Genomic DNA, 17714 nt, shown 5'->3' with positions numbered 1-17714 from the left:
CCAAGCCTCACTCTATTCATCTCTGAATTTTGGGCACAGGGCCTTGCTCCAAACAAGTGCCTGCTGAAGTTCGAATGAACGAATGAGTGAATGAATGAGAGCCAAGAGGGGAAGGAGAGATGGTCTCTTCCTTAGTCAGATGGAGCCAGCTTTGTTTAAACTTTGGAGTTGGCAAGTGTGTTTCCAGCCCCAGCTGAGTGCCCCCGAAACACTTCTCCCAAGGCAGCCTCCTGCCCCATGGAGAACCCTGGAGCAGGCCTTAGTCTCTTTGGGGTCACTGCTTCCCCAGATGGCCAGAAGTGATGACAAGGATTCCTCAGTGCTAAGGGACATCCTAGAGTCCACAGGATTGGTCTGAGCTCCAGAAGGAGCCTTCTAGAGGCCTGGCACACAGGGGTGTTTGATGAATGTCCAGAGGGTGAACGGAGCCCCTCAGGTGAGAAACCAGGGTAGAGTATGAGGAACTGTGTTGTCTGAAGAGTTAGAATCTCTCTCTTGATTCTGGCGTTGAAGGAACCAAGGGGTGGAGATGATGAGCGACATGCAGCAGGAAGTAAGGCAGAGACAGGCTGGGGGTGCGAAAGGGCAGGGGCAAGGCAGGAGGCCTTGCAGCCAAGGGGTGCCTCTCAGGAAAGTCATAACTACCATTTATGGAGTGACTACTAGGTATGGGCATTATGTTATATAGAAATGCATTCTCTCACTTCATCGTCTCAACAACCCTAGAGGTAGATACTATTTATTATCCACCATTTCAAAATGAGAAAAGAGCCTCTGAGAGGTCAATTTGCCTAAGACACACAGCAGGTGAGCACTGTGCAGGGTCTGTGCACCTTCCATGAAAGTGCCTCTGGTGGAGGGGGCGGGAACTAACTCATTCACTCAATGTTTACTGCATGACAGCTGGGCGCCACATCCTCTTCTGAGCACTAGGGGCATAGCAGTGAGCGAGAGACAAGAGCTGTGCTCTCACGGAGCTTCCCCCTAGCAGGGGGAGACAGACTATAAAAAATAAATAAGTAGGAACAAGATCATGTCAGATGTTAAATTTATAACAGGAATAAAACAGTGTAATGTGATTGCGTTAACAAGGTTAGACTATTTTAGAAACAGCCATAGAGAAAGCCTCATAAGGAGGCAACTTTATGTTATAAACTGCAAGTTGAGAAGGAACCATTCCTGGGAAGATCTGGGGGAAGAACATTCCGGGTGGAGGAACAAGTCGGAATGAGTTGAAGTGTTGGTGCAGGTAGGAAATGAGGTTGGAGAATAAGGCAGAGTCATATCACATAGCGCCCACAGCAGGCAATTTGAATTTTACTTTAGGTGCAACGAGAAGCTATTGGAGGGTTTTAAGAGATTTTTGAATGACATGATTAGTTTTTTGTTCAGAAAAGATCCTTCTAGCTGCTGTGCGGAGGACAGATTAGAAAGGGGTACAGGGAGACCTCATGGGATGCTCACATAGCAGCCTAGGTGAGAGAGGAAGGTGGCTTAGATTAGGGGGGAGCAGTGATGATGGAGAGAAGGAAGGGATTCAGGGTGTATTGGGGGGATGCCGGCTGCAGCCCCTTGGGGTGAGGAAACTGTGTAAGTGTGAACTCTGGGGAGGGAGAAATGAATTAGCTCCACTGGATCACAAAACTTGGACTTTGTCAACTGGACCGCATGATATGTCTGGAATTTTCTGTTATGGTTTCCTTCCTGTTTTTTGGCTATATTTCACAAAGTTCTTTCTGAAAAAGCTGATTGGCCTCAGATGTGCTAAGGAAAACCAAGGGGAAGCAGGGATGGGGGGTTGTGCTCCCACTGGCATCAGGTTCGACCAGGGGCCAGCATGGCAGAAGCAGTGGGGAGTCAGAGGGAAAGACCCCCAGGAGGAGTGAGACCCCAGTGGTCAGAGTCAGGAGAGGGGCTGGCCTCTCCATGTCCCAGTGTTTCCTCAGAAGCTCTTCTCTGCTCCCACCCTGAGGATTGTTTTAATAAGGGAGGCTCTCACAGCCTTGGCTGTGCAGGGAAAGAGAGGAGCTAAGGGGCTGGCTCCAGCTGGGAGCTAGGTACTCCCTCCCCTCAGCACCCTCCCCTGGACAGAGAGAGCTGCAGACTTCACACCAATGAGACTGGGCAGCTGAGCCAGGGCCAGGGGGTTCAAGCCTCCTAAATCAGCGGTCCCCAACTTTTTTGGTGCCAGGGACCGGTTCTGTGGAAGACAATTTTTCTACAGACGGACGGGGCAGGGTGGGGGGCGGGAATAGTAATTCAGGTGGTAATGCGAGCAATGGGGGGATGGTTCAGGCGGTAACGTGAGCAATGGGGAGCATCGCTGTGCGGCCCAGTTCCTAACAGGCCGCGGACCGGTACCGTGGGTTGGGGACCCCTGTTCTAAATCACTCCCTCCTTTGCCATCCTCTAACCCCATACCTGGCCTGGGGATTCTGGACCACATGGGGGTCTCGTTTATTCCACCCAGTTGACTGTACAAGGGCCTGTGGAGGGTGCTGGGTTGGGGTGGGCTGGGGGGAGTCAGAGGTTAACAGAAGATCTGGTCTCTGCCCCAGTTGGTATAGCCTTCTGCAGGACCCCGAAATGGGCATGAGTGAATACCTGGGAAGACCTGCTCCCAGGGCTCCATCTAGGCGAGGCAGTAACTAACAGACACAGACAACCATTTTACTTGGCCAACAGTGATCAGGAGAAAGGGACAGAGAAACTTATGTGGCCTCCCAGAAGAAAATACTTCCAGCTGAGGGATCAAGTAAGGCTCCTGGTGGAGGTGGCATTTGGGTGAAGCTGCAAAGAATAAATACTTGGACCAGTGGTGTTGGGAGAAGGCATCCTAAGGCAGGGCGGCAAGAGAGGTGGCTGGAGGAGATAGCCCGAGGAAAGGAAGGATTAGGAGGTCAGGTCAGGAAGGCTGTCTTCTGCTGCATGGGCACAGGGAGGCTGGCACCAGCAGGAAAGAAGGCTGGATGAGAGATGGGAGGCCTGGGTCCTCATCCCAGCCCAGCTACTGACCCACTGTGTGATTTATCTCTGGGAGGCGCACAGTAGGCATCTATGCCTATGTATTAGATACCCAGTAGTGAAGTGGTGCGGCCCCAAGTCCCTCAGTTGCTGCTGACAGAGCACGATTCTAGGGGGCCCAGTTCCAGAGTGCCCCTGACCCTCAGAGTCAGGCTGTCCTCCCTCCCTCCGGGGTGCCTTCACTGGAGGTCTCCCAGACATACCTGTCACAGGTGGCCAGAGGAACCTACCTCGGAGCAAGTACAGCGCAGGCAGTACATCAGGCCCTGGGGCTCCAGGTAGGGGTGCCAGCTCTCGCCGGGGGAATACCTCTTCCCATGAAAGAGGCAGAACATGTCTGGGCCTGGCAAACCAACCAGTGCTTTATCAGTCCCAGGAGGCTCCAGCCTGAAGTCCCTGCCTCATCCCTCCTTCTTTCTGGCTCTAGGAAGGATGTCATCTGGACCACTCAAGTGAAGGAGAATCCACAGGACGTGCTCTCCTAGTCAGAGGGCCAGAATGTCTGAGTTTGAATATCAGCTTGACCACACACTTGCTGTGTGACTTTAGGCATGTCACTGTCCCTCTCTGAACCTTAACACTTCTCTCACAGCGTGGTTAGGGGATTAAGCAGTGAACATGCTTTACAGATTTAAATTGTGGTGTAAATGTTAGTTATTATAAGTAGATGAATGATCTGAGGCCCAGAGAGGCCAAACTACACCTCGAAAAACACACAGTAAGTCAGTCATCAAGCAGGGATGACAGCCAAAGTCTCCTGACTCACAAGGCAGTGCTCCTTCTGCCCTCATAATCACACTTGCTTCCTTTTCCTTTGTCCCGTTTTGCTTATTTATTTACTACATCTCTGCACCCTCCCCTCCCTTGCCCTCTGCTGCTCCCCTGCCTACACACGTGCGAGCGCACGCGCGCGAACACACACACACACACCCCCCCCTTCTCTGGGCCATGTGACCTATCTTTCAAATAAAGCCACTGACAGCAGCTTTCTTGCTTTCATACTCTACCGTGTCCCTATATCTCACTGAGCTCTGATGGAAAGTGCTTGAATTGGGAAAACAAAGTGCTGCCTAGTGAAAGGTTGTTAGGAAACTGACTTTTAAATATCCTTAAAAATAGTCATTGGTACTGTGACTGCACATCACCCGGTTACTTTTGTAATCTGCGCATCAGTCGTCAATACGTAGATGAATGCTTCTAAGAATGACTAGAATAGTTTATTTCCTTCTGTGGGTTAGATATCTCTCCTGCAATCCTTCTTTCTTGAGACCTCCACCCCTTCTCTCCTCCCACAGCCCATCAATTGCCCAGTCTTTCGAGCTCTGTCTAGAACACTCATGTCTTCACCTCTCACCAGCTCAGCACCTAGCCCCAGGTCAGGGCTCCAGGTCAGGCGTTGAGGCCCCCTTGCTGTGTTCCTCTGCCTCTGGCCCTATCCTTGCCAGCCCTCCTCCATACAGGTACCTGAAGATTTTTACAACCCAGAAGGGATGCTATCATTCCTACAAAAGCCTCTCCATTATCCAAAGAATAATCTAAGCTCTTTCAGGGAGAAACTGGGAGGCCCAGCACAAGCTAAGTATCCATAAAGACGTGTTGAATTAAATGAGATTGAAATTTGGAGAAAGGAACCAACATTTGTTGATGATATTCTATTTACGTAAATTACTTAATTATCTTATTAACATCAATGTTTTGAGAATTAAATTGAATAATGCTTGGAAAGTGCTTACTTAGCCCCATTCCTGACACTTAGTTGAATGCTATTATTATGATAATTATGGTAACAATGACCCTGCAAGATGGACGTTATCATCTGTTCAAGATTCAAGAGGATAAAGTCAGTTTTGCAGGGTCATTGGGATCGTTACCATGATTATAAGAAAACTAGATGAGAAAACTGAGGATCACAAAGACTGAGTGACTTGCCTGAGGCCACCCACCTATTGATTTGAACCCAGGACCCCAGGTTCCCAAGCGGAGATCCCTTTAGTTCACCTCACCTGCCATGGCTTTTTGCTCAAACTCAGGGCCTAGAGGTTTATTCTCTTGGTCCCCCGGGCCACCATCCCCCATTCACTATTTTTTTCTCTGGGTCCCCTATTGGTCTAGAATCTAGAGATTGCCTTTCATGCCTCCTCCTGCACACTTTCTAGAGTCTCACACTTTCTGAATCATTCTCTTAGATGTTTAAACTCACAGAATCACAGGGCATCAAAAGCAGTACAGTAGCAAGGGCAGCTCACCCGCGAGGCCAGAGTCCCCTCTCTGTGCTGGGGATGGCCTGGAGCGGAGGACAGGAGCTAAGGGCCACTGCGAACCTTTAGAAAGTTTCCTTTGTGAGAAGCTGAGACCAGCCTCCCTGGGTCCCTGCACTGCTTCTGCTCTGCCTCTTGGGCCTCCCCAAAACAAGGATTTGAGGCCGCGGTCGTGATGCCCTCAGAGTCTGTGCTTCAGTGGCCACTGGGACGGCCAAGGCTTGGTTTGCTCCCCACCCACTTTCCAGCCCCGCATGGTTAGAGGGGGGATCAGACAGCAGATCCCGTTCCCAGCAAGGCCCCGGCTGGCCCGTATCAAATGAGCTGTGTTTATCTCTCAGCCGCTGCTGGCAGAGAGGGCAGGACACAGACCCAGCTGGGGTGCTCGGCAGAGCCAGCCCAATGCTCCGAGGATTGAATAATGTCTTTCTTCCTCAGTCCCTCCCCCACCAGAGAAGGGAGCGATTGCAACACCGCTGTGGCCTTACGTCTTAGGCTTGCTGCTGAAGAAAACCTGTCCCACCTTCTCTGGGGCGGCCCTGTAGCCCGGCCCCTGTGCCAGTTGGCAACCCCTCCCCCTCCCCGCCGGCTCAGAGCATGAAGACAGAGAGAATGTCTCAGCCCTGGCCTGGGACGGACCTGGCAGCTGCTAAGAATGTGGAGGCCTGGCAAGCCGTCCAGCAACCCCAGGAGTCCCAGGCCCACCACGCCCTCCAAGGTGAGAAGCACTGCCCAGAGCTCCCTCTTCTTCTAGGGAGGTGAGTGCCCAAGGCCACACCAAAACCAGGCAGGAGGAAGAACTGCCAAGACCTCAGGCTGCCTCCGTCCCCACAGTCCTGGCCCTTGCCCCATCCTTGCACGTGGCTGGTAGAAAGGGATCTAGCTCCTTATGCCACTAAATCACTGTGTGATGTTGAGGAAGACTCTTTCTTTCCTTCTCTGAGCCTCAGTTTCCCATCTGCAAAATAAGGGGTGGGGGTGAACTTGGATCTTCACGGGTTTACTGTACAGATAGTTTCTGAATCCATGATTTCAAAATTCTAAGATTCCAAGGTTCTAGGTTTCTAAGATTCTGCATTTCATTAGAACACAAAGCTTCTAGAGTTGTAGGATGTTGTGCTTCTAAGATTCGATCATTTCAAGCTTCCATGATTTCGGATGTGTTGATGGTCCCATACACCTAAGCTCTCAGGGGCTCCAAGGGGGCGCTAGGATGAGGTTCAGACAGCCGATCCTGATGACATGGAGAATGAGGCAAAGTCTGTTTCTCATATGCCCTCCCTTCCCATCCACTCTCTGTTGGTCCTCTGTGGCCTTCCCACTCCAGCCCTGGCCTGAGGCCTGCCCTGCTTCTTCTCTCCACCTCGCCACCATATCTCATCTCACCCATCATCTCTTTCTCCAACTGAGGGGCCAGCTGCGTCTTCCCTCGGGGGACTTTCGGAGTTAACGTGCCCCGCCAGTGATGTCTAACCCAGGAAAAAGACATTAGTGGAGGAAGTTTTTGTTTGTGGAGGACGATTGGCCCTGTTCCAGGCTTTAGAGAGACAAAGAAGAATTAAAGTGGGACAGGTCTCACACCCCTCAAAACCCCTTACCCAGTGTGTATGTAGTTCCCAAACTCTGACTTCAGAGTCCAATAGGCTGGGGTTCAAACTGGATTTGGCTTTTATCTGCAGCCTGCATTTAGACAAGCTATTTAAACATTCCAGGCCTCAGTTTCCATATCTGTTCAATGAGATTAGTAATAATCTTTGGGGGTTATTGCAGAATTAAGTCAAATAATATGTGTAATAATATGTCTAATATGTGGCAGGCCTAATGCCTGCCACATATTAGATGCTCAATTAAATGGTAGGTTAAAAACAAACAGACAAAAAGCAGACCTGGGTGCTGACCCCAAACTTCCCTAACAGTCCATTTCTCATGGTGTTCCTTCTACTCCCAGAATTCTATTAGGGCATGAACATCATGGTGCCTGCCATTAAGGTCAAATCTCCCAGGTCTCAACCTCACCAACCTTGCTTCCTGTGGTTCCCTGCACTCTCCTAGCTCCACTCACAAGCCAGACTCCCTCAACACCACCTCTACCTACACAGATCTGGGCTGGGATACGGCCATGAAAGTGGTCAGAAAGGCTGGAGGAGAAAATGGGAAGGCAGGGATGAGAGGCCAGAGATCAGGCTGGAGAAAGAGGCAGAGGCTCACGAAGGGCCTTGAGATCCCCAAGGGCAAAGGAAAGCCACAGAAAGGCCTTAAACTGGGGTGTGCCCATGGTCACATTTTCATTTTAGAATCAACACTGCGGCTGCAGGAATGGAGAATGGATTGGAGAGCAAGACTGGAGGCAGAGAGACCAGGGAGAGGCTGTTACAGTCGTCTGTTTTGAGATAATGCTGGCCTGGACCAAGGCAGGAGCAGTGCTGATTGGCAAAAGTACAGATGTGAGGAACACTAAGTAGGTACAGTAGGTAGGCTTTGAGACAGACTGGATGTGGGTGGAGAGGGTGAAAGGGCAGTCAAGGATGGGATTGAGGTTTCAGGCCTGAATAACCAGGTGAATGTGGGGTTCTTAGCACAACAGGCAGTAAATGTTATTGTCATTAGTTTTGATGTATTATTATCATTAGTAATAGTAACATTAGTTCCTGCTATTCATTCACTGATTGAGCATTTTGTATATCAAGTCCATGGGCCTCGTACATAACTAAATAAGACACCCTCCCCACCCTCAAGGAGCTTACAGCCTAATGAAGAAGACAGATAGATATGATACATACAGTTGACAAGTTCTAAAATAGTGGAAGCATGGGGGCTTGAGGGAAGGCTTCCCTGAGAAGGTGCCTGACCTGGACCTTGAAGGAGTTAACAAGGTAGAGACGGGTTGACCTAATCTGAATTCAGGGTAGCAACATTTATCAGACAGACTCTGGTATCTGTCAAAATGTTATCACGTCACCCCAGCCTGTCACGAGCAGGCTTCCACTTGCTTTTCCAGCAGAACTCTCGGTGGTGGCCCTTTTTTAAGCCTCACCTCCTCTTGCTAAATTTCTCACTCCCCCCATCCAGCCCCCACCCACACTCCTTCAGGCTTCTGTGCCTTTACACACGCTGTTTCTTCCACCTGGAATGTGATCCCCCATCTCCAACATTTGACCAACTCCTCATTCTTCCAAAGTCTGTTTAGATGCCACCCCGTGAAGCCACCCAAACCTTCCGGGCCACTGGCCAGTCCTTCCTGTGGGGTCCCACAGAACTGAGTTCAGCCCTCTGTCACAATTTTCATCATACTAGATTAGAAATACTTATTGAATGGATTCCTCTTCCTTACTAAACTGAGTTTCTTGAGAGCAAGGACCAGATCTCATTCATTTTTGTATCTCCCGTGTTCCGTGCAGAGGCTACATAGTTGGCACTTGATAAATGAATGCATGATGAAAGAATGGAGTTGAGGGAGGTTCTGGAAGAGGAGGTGATTGCTGGTCCTTAATCCTGGAAACCTCTTGCTTTAACAAAAAGGGAAATTCATGATGTGACATGAGAGCCAAATCCCTTAAGGCACTTTGATCTTGCCACCTAACGGGAATTAGCCTTTGACCTCCCCTTTCCATCTCCCATCATCTGAACTCCCAGATTACCCACCAAACCAAACACCATGTACAAAAAGGCCAGGAGCCTGGGGAGGTATGCGGCTGAGCGATTCCATGATCTTTATGTGTAAGTCAAAATTCCCAAACTGCCCCATCCAAGGTCAATTCACATTCTGCCTTGAAACCCTCATGCTACGATAAAGGTCTCTTATAGTAGTCAGGAGTGGGTAGTGTGGCTGGGAATTCTTCCAAAAAGAGACAGAAACGACAAGAAAGAAACTTCTGGGCTGCAGGAGAGGCTGGATAAGACCACGAAAATGGCACCAGGTGGAGCTGGGGCTGGAACTGTGGCTGGCCTGTCCCCAGCCTGAGAGAACTCAGGAAAAACCTTAGAGAGAGCCAGCCTGCGAGGGAATGTGAGAACGTTCACATCTTTTCCCTCGTGCCCAATCAGCCATACTTTATTTATGTATAGCTTCCTTTTCACACAAACAAACTTGCTCCCCTCTGAGACATAAGCTCTGCTCTGGTCACTGGCACTCGATGGGGGAGGTCTCCTAAGGGAATCAGAAGTAAAAACCTCGCTCCTCAGTGGCTGAGCTGTGCAACCTAGGGAAAGGGCCCTCACTTCCCTGAAGCTGAATTCGTATCTGGCACATGGCAGATGTTCAGGAGCATAGAAGGACCTCAAAGGAGAGAGTCATCAAACCAGGAAATGCAGCTCTGCTGCCTGGCAAATGTCAGGGGGCATAGAAGACCCTATTTACATTCCATTCTGCCTTGGACATATACATTTATAGATTTACAGAATCTTAGAAAGTTAGGGATTGAGAGATGATGTCCAATCCCCTATTTTACAGATGTGGACACTGAGTCCCAGAAAGGGATTGGGACTTGTCTAAGGTCATTGATTTTTGCCAGCATGAACTCCAATGCCAGTCTTCAGATCTGGGTAGGTGGAGGCTGATTATAGGAAAACCCATACCCTAAGAGACAGGATCAGAAGAAATGGCTTTAAATTGCAAACAAAAGGATTTAGCTGAGACACAAGGAAGAATCCTGACTGCAACAGAAGAGTGTGGAACAGGCTTCTCTGGGATGGGATCCTGCCCAGAGGCAGGGGGATGCCTGCAATGATCTCTGCATTGCACCTCCCAGCAGCACTGCTCCCATGCCAGTCCTCTTCTTTGGGAGTCCAAGGGATTCAAGGTCCCTCTCCCAGAGCCTGGCACCGTGGCCAGCGGCTGGGGGAACTTGAGAGGCCAGTCCTGGAACAGGTGCAACAGCTGGAGCAACTGCACAGCTGCTGCCCTGCTCGGCTCCGCAGCCTGCAAGCCAGTGAGTGAGACAGAGACCTCTACTGGTGGGAGAGAGGATGTGCAGAACCTCCTAGACAGACCCAGAGAGGGGCCTGACTGGAGCCAGATGTCAGTCCTCTGTACTCACTGTGCCAGGCCCTCTAGGCACTTTCTCTTGGTGTCTGAGAATCAGTCTATCTATCCACTCCTCCCTGGCAGGGCAGGAGTACCAGGCTGCAGACCCATACTCTCCCAACTCCCTTTTCCAAAGGTCAGAGCAGACTCAGAACCAAGGCAACAGCATCTTTGGGTCTTAGAGTCTTAGATTCATGGGATGTTAAAGCTGGAATGGTCCTCAATGATTATCTATTTGACTCCAACCATCTCATTTTACAGCTGGGGAAATCTCAGGGGCAGAGAAAGGCAACTTGCCCCAGGTCACAGTTGGAATTGGTGGCAGAGCCAGGGCTGGAGCCCTGACCTTCTAATTCCAAGTTTGCCCTCTGTACCATATCATACCATGGGAGCTCCCTTCCCGCCCCATCTCTGCCTATGGGGTCTGGGGTTTTGTCACCTGGGAACAAAAACTTTGATTCCCATAGTTTATATAACCCTTGGAGATAGAATAGAGCAGCCAATGTTTTTACCTGATAACTCTCCCCTGAAATCAGGATTGGCTGGAGGGAGAGATGAGAAAGCAGAAGTGTGCTGGACACCTTAAAGGGGGGTGTGGAGGGCACAATTAGTAAGGAAAGAGCACAAAGAAGAGGAGCTGACATAGGAGAAAGAGCACTGGAAAGGGAGTCAAGGTACTAGGCAGGTTCTTGTTCCACAGACAGAAGGGAGGGATGGGTGCCCAAAGCGACTGACATCATGTACGCATGTGGCTCAGCCTGGGACTGGCAACAGTACTGGTCAGTGACCAGGTCAGGGATCCCACCCTGGCTAAGGGCTCTAGCTGGGAATGGAATAGGGGTTTGATCTATGGTAGTGTTTGAGGATTAGGCCTCAGCCTGTGGCTGGAGTTGAGATTCAGTTTGGGCTAGGATCAAGGCTCAATCTGTGGCTGGAAATAGAGCCAAGGATAGAATAACCTTTGTTTGAATACCCTTGTGCTTTAAATAAGGAGCAAGCTGCCATGCATGTTCACAGGACCTAGGCATTCTGCAGGACTGGGCCACCTCAGGAGTCAGACACCACACGGGCTTGAGAATTTCCATCCGTCGGTATCACTTCTGAAAGCACCTAAGATGCCACCAGGAGATTTCATATCTATAACAGGCCCGAGATCTTACTAACTGAACTTACTAAACTAAGACAAGGGTCTTCACAGGAGAACTTCAAATAAGACCTCGGCAAATGACTATAGGATTGTTTCTAGATTCATAGGTTGTTAGCACTACACAGAATGAGGCTCAGAGAAGGAAAGTGATTTGTCCTAATTCACACAACCAGTAAGTGACAAATCGGAGACTAGGATCCAGGTCTCTGTTCTTTGCTTTAATAAATTTGCTGTGTGACTTTGAGCAAGTCACTCCCCCTTTCTGGGCTTCAGTTTAACTATAAGGATTGGTACATCGAGGTACGGTAGAAGATTTTCAAATGTTCTTCTGGCTTTGACATCCCAGAATCTTATACCCCTCTGACTACCAGTCCACCTCACATTAACTCAACAGTTCTGCTCTGAGGTTTTTCTTGCACGTCGGGAACTAGGCTCCAGACTAGGGGAGATGGAATGCTGGCAGCACCTAGTGAGAAACATGGCCCGAAGGCCAGTGGAGGCACAGAGGAGGGGAGATCAGAGTGCATCAGGTGGCAGGGAGAGTTTGCTGGAAGAGGTGTGACCTAAGCAAGGCTGTAGAGGGCTGACAAACTGTGGGAGGCAAGAAGGAGAGGTGTGGGTAGGACATGAGCAATCTGCAGAAAGATCTGATTCTAGGACATCTTTCTAAGACACAACCAGGGCAACGAAATTTGGAGAAAAGCCTTGGGGGTTAAGAGCCATGTGCCAAGTGGAAGGGAAGCAGGCATGGAGGGCATCCTGTGCTAAGTCGCTTTTAAGAAACAACAGGAAGGTACTAGGAGGAAACCTCCAGGGCTCCAGGAGGGGGAGGAGACATTGATTGAGTAGTAGGCATTGTGCTGGGCACTTAACACAGTCACCTCCTTTAATCCTCCCATGAAGTGTTCGGGTTCCAGGTGAGTATGGGTCTTAGACAGATGCAGAAATTGAGGCTCAGAGAAGTTGTCACTTATGAAAAGTCACACAGCTACTAAGAGGCAGAGCCAGGACTTGAACCAACCCTGGGCTCTTTTCAGGACTTGTTACTAAGGACTTCAATGAGTCTCATGCTACTGGCAGCCCAGAGACGACCAGACATGCAGCCTGCCCTCATGATCAGAGACAAGAATGAAACAAAATCCAGCACTGCCGGCTCCAGAAAGTCATGTGCAAAAGAAGGCAGAGATGGGGGAGCTGAGCTGTGGACAGGAAAGAGCTCTAGGCTGGGAAACTGGGGTTTCATCCTAGGCTCCGCCCTGTGTAACCTGGAGCAGACCACTGCCCTGGGCCTCGGTTTCTTTATTGGGTATGTCAGGGTTTGAACTAAGCTCCTTCCTTCTTTTTAAGAGAATCTTTGGTTTTGTTTTCCACCCTCACAGCGTTGCAAGAGATTGGCAGAAGATGGGGAGGAGGTCCACCAGCCTATTGTGGAAACAGTGAGGAAACTGAGGTTCAGAGAGATTATATAAACTGTTTGCAGTTACGCTGTATCTAAGTGGAAAAGCATGAATTAGGGAACATGTTTTTCAAGAACCTACCATGGACCAGCTAGTTGCTGGTGCTGGTTGCTTTCCATGTTTTCTTGAATTTAATCCTCAGAACAGTCCTAGGATTTTTCACTCCCATTTTATAGATTAGCAAACTGAGGCTCCGAGACATGCCCTCCATGCCTCCCTCCTACCAGCTGGTATTCAACAGATCTGGGATAGTGAAGACCCTGGTCTATCTCACTGTGCCCTGCTACCTCCCAGTGTCTCACAACTCCAAATCAGGGTTCCTTCCACATGCTGTGGGACACAGGGGAAAAAGGTATAGGATTTGGAACTGGAGAGTCCTGACTTTGGATAGCTCACTACCTCTGTAAACTTGAGCACGTTTCTTCTCTCAGCCTAAGTTTTCTCATCTGTAAAATGCAAATGATAATACCCACCTCATGGGAGTGTCGTGAGCATCAAAAGAGAAAAGCAATGGGAAAGTTCTCCTAGTTAGCTCTTCTTTCTTTCCACTGGCTCTCTTTAAATGCAATACCCTCTTCGTCTTCATCACACCCTTGCAGCCAAACATACCAGACTCTCTACTAGGAATAAGCATAGCCCCTCCCCCACAAAAAGCACAGCGCCCTGCCCTCTCTCCCACTGCTCTCAGTTCCCTCTTCCTCGGGTCCATGGCTGCAGCCCCCTTGGCTCTGAGTCTTGCCAAGTTCCCCCCAGTCTCCCAGACTCATGAGCCCATACTGGTCCGCAGAGAAGTCTCCACCCTCCCGGTACAGGTGCTCCCTGGATGGCTGTCAGAACAGTCTGGGGTCCCAAGTCCTGGCACTTTCCCGCGCATCCCGGGTCTCCCATCCCTCTTCTGCCATCCAGCACACCCACCCGTTACTTACGGGCTCGTGCGTGGGAGTCCAAGGGGAACCAGAGCAGCGCGAGTCCCAGCAAGGAGGAGAGGACCCTTACCTCGGGAACCATCCTTCCTTTCCCAGGGCCAGGCCCCCAGGCGCTGAGCCGGGAGGGGGAGTCGGGAGAAAGTGAGATGAGGGGGTCACTGAGGCACAGCGCCACAAAGCAATGCACAGACCCAGGGAGGGCGGCTGCTACCGTGGAGATTCAGAGAAGGGTCGAGAAGAAGGTGGTGAGGACAAAAAGGGAGGTCCAAGGTGGGAATAAGAGGAAGGTGGAAAGAGAACGGAGGGAAAGAGATGGAGGGATAGAGGAAGGTATGCAAGAGGGGAAAGCGATTAAAGCAAAGGAGAAGGTGAGAGGGAGGGGGGGAGAAGAAAGACAGGAGAGGACAGGGGTCCACCGAGCGCGCAGCGCTGGGCGAGGCGCGCGGGACCGGCGGGCTGTTCCGGGCGTGCGGGCTAGAAGCGGCAGGCGCCCTCTGCTCGCTGGGCTCGGGGTCGGGCCGCGGGGTCCTGGGGCCCGGCGGGGCGGCGGTACCGGCGGCGGCGATGGCGCGGCGGCCGCGGGGGGAGGCTGCGCGCGGGCCGGCTGTGCACGCCAAGGGCGCCAGGCGCCGCGCTCGGGAGCATTTGTACTTTGCCGCGGGAAGCAGGCAGCCCCGGCCTGGCGCTGGCCTAGCGCTGGCGCCTCCTCTGAGGCACCGCGGGCTCGGTGGATTGGCCACCCGAGAAACAGGCCCACTTTTCCCCCTCCTCTCTAGTGCTGGTCTCTGGGACAGACGCTCCAGGCGCGGCGCCGAGAGGAGGCGAGGGGGCTGGGGAGGGGGAAGGAGCCACCCGGGCCACGGGTTTTAACCCCTGACTCCCCGCGGCGCCCAGAGTTCAGGAGGACCGAACCCAGTTAGGCTTCAGGTGGGAACTAGGGGTGGGGAAGGATGAGATGTCGAGTCGGGGAGGGGAAGCGGGCTGAGGAACCGAGAGGCGCTCAGGTTAGGGAACTCAGCGGTGCGTGCACGGAACTCCGCCTCTGGATGAAATCGGGACCCTTGCTGTTCTTAATTCTGTTTGTGGACTTGGCCACTCCACCTGAGTCTGTTTCCCAGATCCCGATACTAAAATTGGGATCTTAGTATCTTTTGATATTTTAATGTCTTCCCGCAATTATTTCGAACATGAAATGAGATAATGAACGTCAAAGCACTCAGATCTCGAAAGGAAGGGGGCCTAATTCCAGGAGCCTGGAATACTCTTACCAGTTACCCCCCGAACCCACAGACACCATGTGCCCAAGCTGAAATCCAGCCCAGAGGGATCCTTGGTCCTTACTTTGGGAGTCTTCCTCTGCTTCCCCCTCCCAGTCCTGAAGCAGGACACAATCTCTCCTTGGCCTCTGCAGGTGAGGCCTGCACCTCTCTGAGAGTGTTTGTCATACTCAGTCCTCTTGTCCACTTTTGTCAAAGTGTTGTCTTTCTTACCAGAAGGTGAGTTCTGGGAGGGCAAAGCCTAGAGCTTCCCACCCCAGCCCATGGTTGGTGCTCCATACCTCATGCTGAATGAGTGTATGAATTAATAGGACCTAAGAAGAGAACCACCAGCTCTGTCCAGATAAGAAACACTCAAAATCTGAACTCAAAAGGGCAGGGCTGGGCTTCCCTGGTGGCGCAGTGGTTGAGAGTCCGCCTGCCGATGCAGGGGACGTGGGTTCGTGCCCCGGTCCGGGAAGATCCCACATGCTGCGGAGCGGCTGGGCCTGTGAGCCATAGCCGCTGAGCCTGCGCGTCCGGAGCCTGTGCCCTGCAACGGGAGAGGCCACAACAGTGAGAGGCCCGCGTACCGCAAAAAAAAAAAAGGGCAGGGCCCTTGTCCTGGCTCTCTCCCTAGCTTGGATATCTTTTGTAAGTTCATCCACCCCCAATTTGGACCTCAGCTTCATGCCCAGCTTCTCTTGCAGAGCTGCTGGAAACTCCAGTGAATGTTGGAGGGGAGAAGACCGGGAGGAATAAGAGAGAAGATGGGATGTTGAATCACAACCCACTCTGGTAGGGAATCACATTTCCAGGTTGAAGCACTTCTGACTGTGTCTGTAAAGATAACTTCCTGGGCTATGGCTGTGCTCCGCATCTACTGTGTTACCTCCATGCTCTCCAAGAACAGAGAGCACTGGAGGAACCAGTGATCCCGGAAACAGAGCTTCCCCAGGGCTCTCCGAAATAGAGACAAACATGATCTGCCCCTGGGTGCCCTTCAAGCTTAATTTCTCCTTCTCCAACATGGCCAGCCACTTCCTCTCCCTTGAGTTTCCCTTTTTGCTTAGGCTTTCAGGGAACTCAGAGTTAAATTTAGTGTTTAATTGTGTCCTCCCTCCCCCCTCCCCTTTTTTTGGCCACTCTGCGTGAGGCTTGTGGGATCTTAGTTCCCTGACCAGAGATTGAACCCTCGCCCTTGGCAGTGAAAGTGCCGAGTTCTACCACTGGACCTCCAGGGAATTCCCATTTTAGTGTTTAATTGCAAAAATAACCTCATCCCAAGGACTTGGGACAGAGCTCTTTTCCTTTCTCCATCTTTGTTTAAAGTCTGCTATACACATATATTCATGTCTTAGGTAAAAGAGGTGGATTGAGATTGGCCTCCCTTACATCCTGTCCATTCTACTTCAGGAAAGGTCTCTACCATGAGACAAAAAAGGTCTCAACACTCCTCTCCATCCTTATTGTCCTCAGAGCTCAGGCCATCTTCATCCCCTACTGGACTTTCTTAATAGCCTCTTCGCAAGTCTTCTGCCCCTAGCGTGGCTCCTCCAATCTATTTTCTTCACACCTGCCATAAGGATTATGTTGATCATTTCTACTGACAAATCTGATCACATCATTTTCCCACTTAAAACCCATTATTGGAAATAAAAAATATATAACATTAAGTGCAATGTGATATCCTGGATTGGATTCTGGGTCAGTAAAAGGACATTAGTGGGAAAACTGGTGAATAAAGTCCATACTTTAGTTTATAGTAATGTACCAACATTGGTTTCTTAGTCTTGACAAATGTGCCATGCCTATGTAAGATGATAACATCGGGGGAAACAGGGTGAAAGATCTATGGTTCTTAGATAAAAACGCTGTACTATCTTTGCAACTTTTCTGTCAATCTAAAACCCTTCCAAAATAAAAAGTTTATTAAATATATAACAGGATAAAACATTACTGACTTCCTATCATTTATGGATTCTAATCCAAAATCATTAGCATTGGATTCAAGACCACACATATTTTGGCTTTGCCACCTCCCCTATACTTTCACCAGCCACTCGCCTCCCAAACTGGCCGTGCATTTTCACACCCCCATAGCTTTGTATATGTTTTCCTTCTGCCTGGACTATCTTTCTCCTCCTTCATCTAGTGAATTTTGTTTTACTTTTCAAAAGTCAGCTCTGAGTCATTTCTCTCTCAGGCCTTCTCTGAGTCCCCCAGGCAAAGTGAATTTTTGGTAGCAAAAATTTTAGCAAATAGCAAAAATTTGTATTTTAACTGTTGAAGTGTAAATATTTGCATTTCTACCCTGCACTCTGAGGGCAGGGTTTGTTTGTTTTCATTTATATCTATATTTCCAGCATTTAGCAAAGTCCCTGATACACAAAGATACTGGGTAAATAATTGCTTCATGAAGGAACGAAGACCTCGGCGATATTATTCTCTCACGGGAGAGGCTTCAGCACCCCTATTGCCCTCAGCTTTAATCAGTGATTGACCTAAGAAACAAGCTCTTGAGGAAAGTTTCTGTGTCATCTGTAGAACTGCTGTTGAGGACGGTTGTCCATATATTATCTAATATCCTTTTAAAAAGGAGATTTGATAAATTTTTCCAAAA

The 17714-nt window shown here is 50.2% G+C and overlaps 1 protein-coding gene across 2 annotated transcripts in view; it reads right to left on the bottom strand.

The window, feature by feature from the left end:
• CHRDL2 (chordin like 2) overlaps window positions 1-14096 on the bottom strand; it is a 31522-nt gene extending 17426 nt beyond the window's left edge. Inside the window, exons 1-2 of one of the 2 annotated variants that reach the window (XM_029208925.1) lie at window positions 13836-14096; window positions 3255-3367 (exon numbers count right to left, since the gene is read on the bottom strand). In XM_029208925.1, coding sequence (XP_029064758.1) covers window positions 3255-3367; window positions 13836-13917 — 195 coding nt within the window. In that variant the 5' untranslated portion in view covers window positions 13918-14096. The remainder of the gene's footprint in view (window positions 1-3254; window positions 3368-13835) is intronic. The other variant, XM_029208923.1, reaches the window with a different exon arrangement.
• Window positions 14097-17714: the final 3618 nt, after the last annotated feature.

The sequence above is a fragment of the Monodon monoceros genome, unplaced genomic scaffold (assembly GCF_005190385.1).
Source record: "Monodon monoceros isolate NGI ecotype Baffin Bay Population unplaced genomic scaffold, NGI_Narwhal_1 Super_Scaffold_7, whole genome shotgun sequence".
Classification (NCBI taxonomy): domain Eukaryota; kingdom Metazoa; phylum Chordata; class Mammalia; order Artiodactyla; family Monodontidae; genus Monodon; species Monodon monoceros.
The sequence above is the reverse complement of the archived record's forward strand: the minus strand, read 5'-3'. Positions and strand labels throughout refer to the sequence as shown.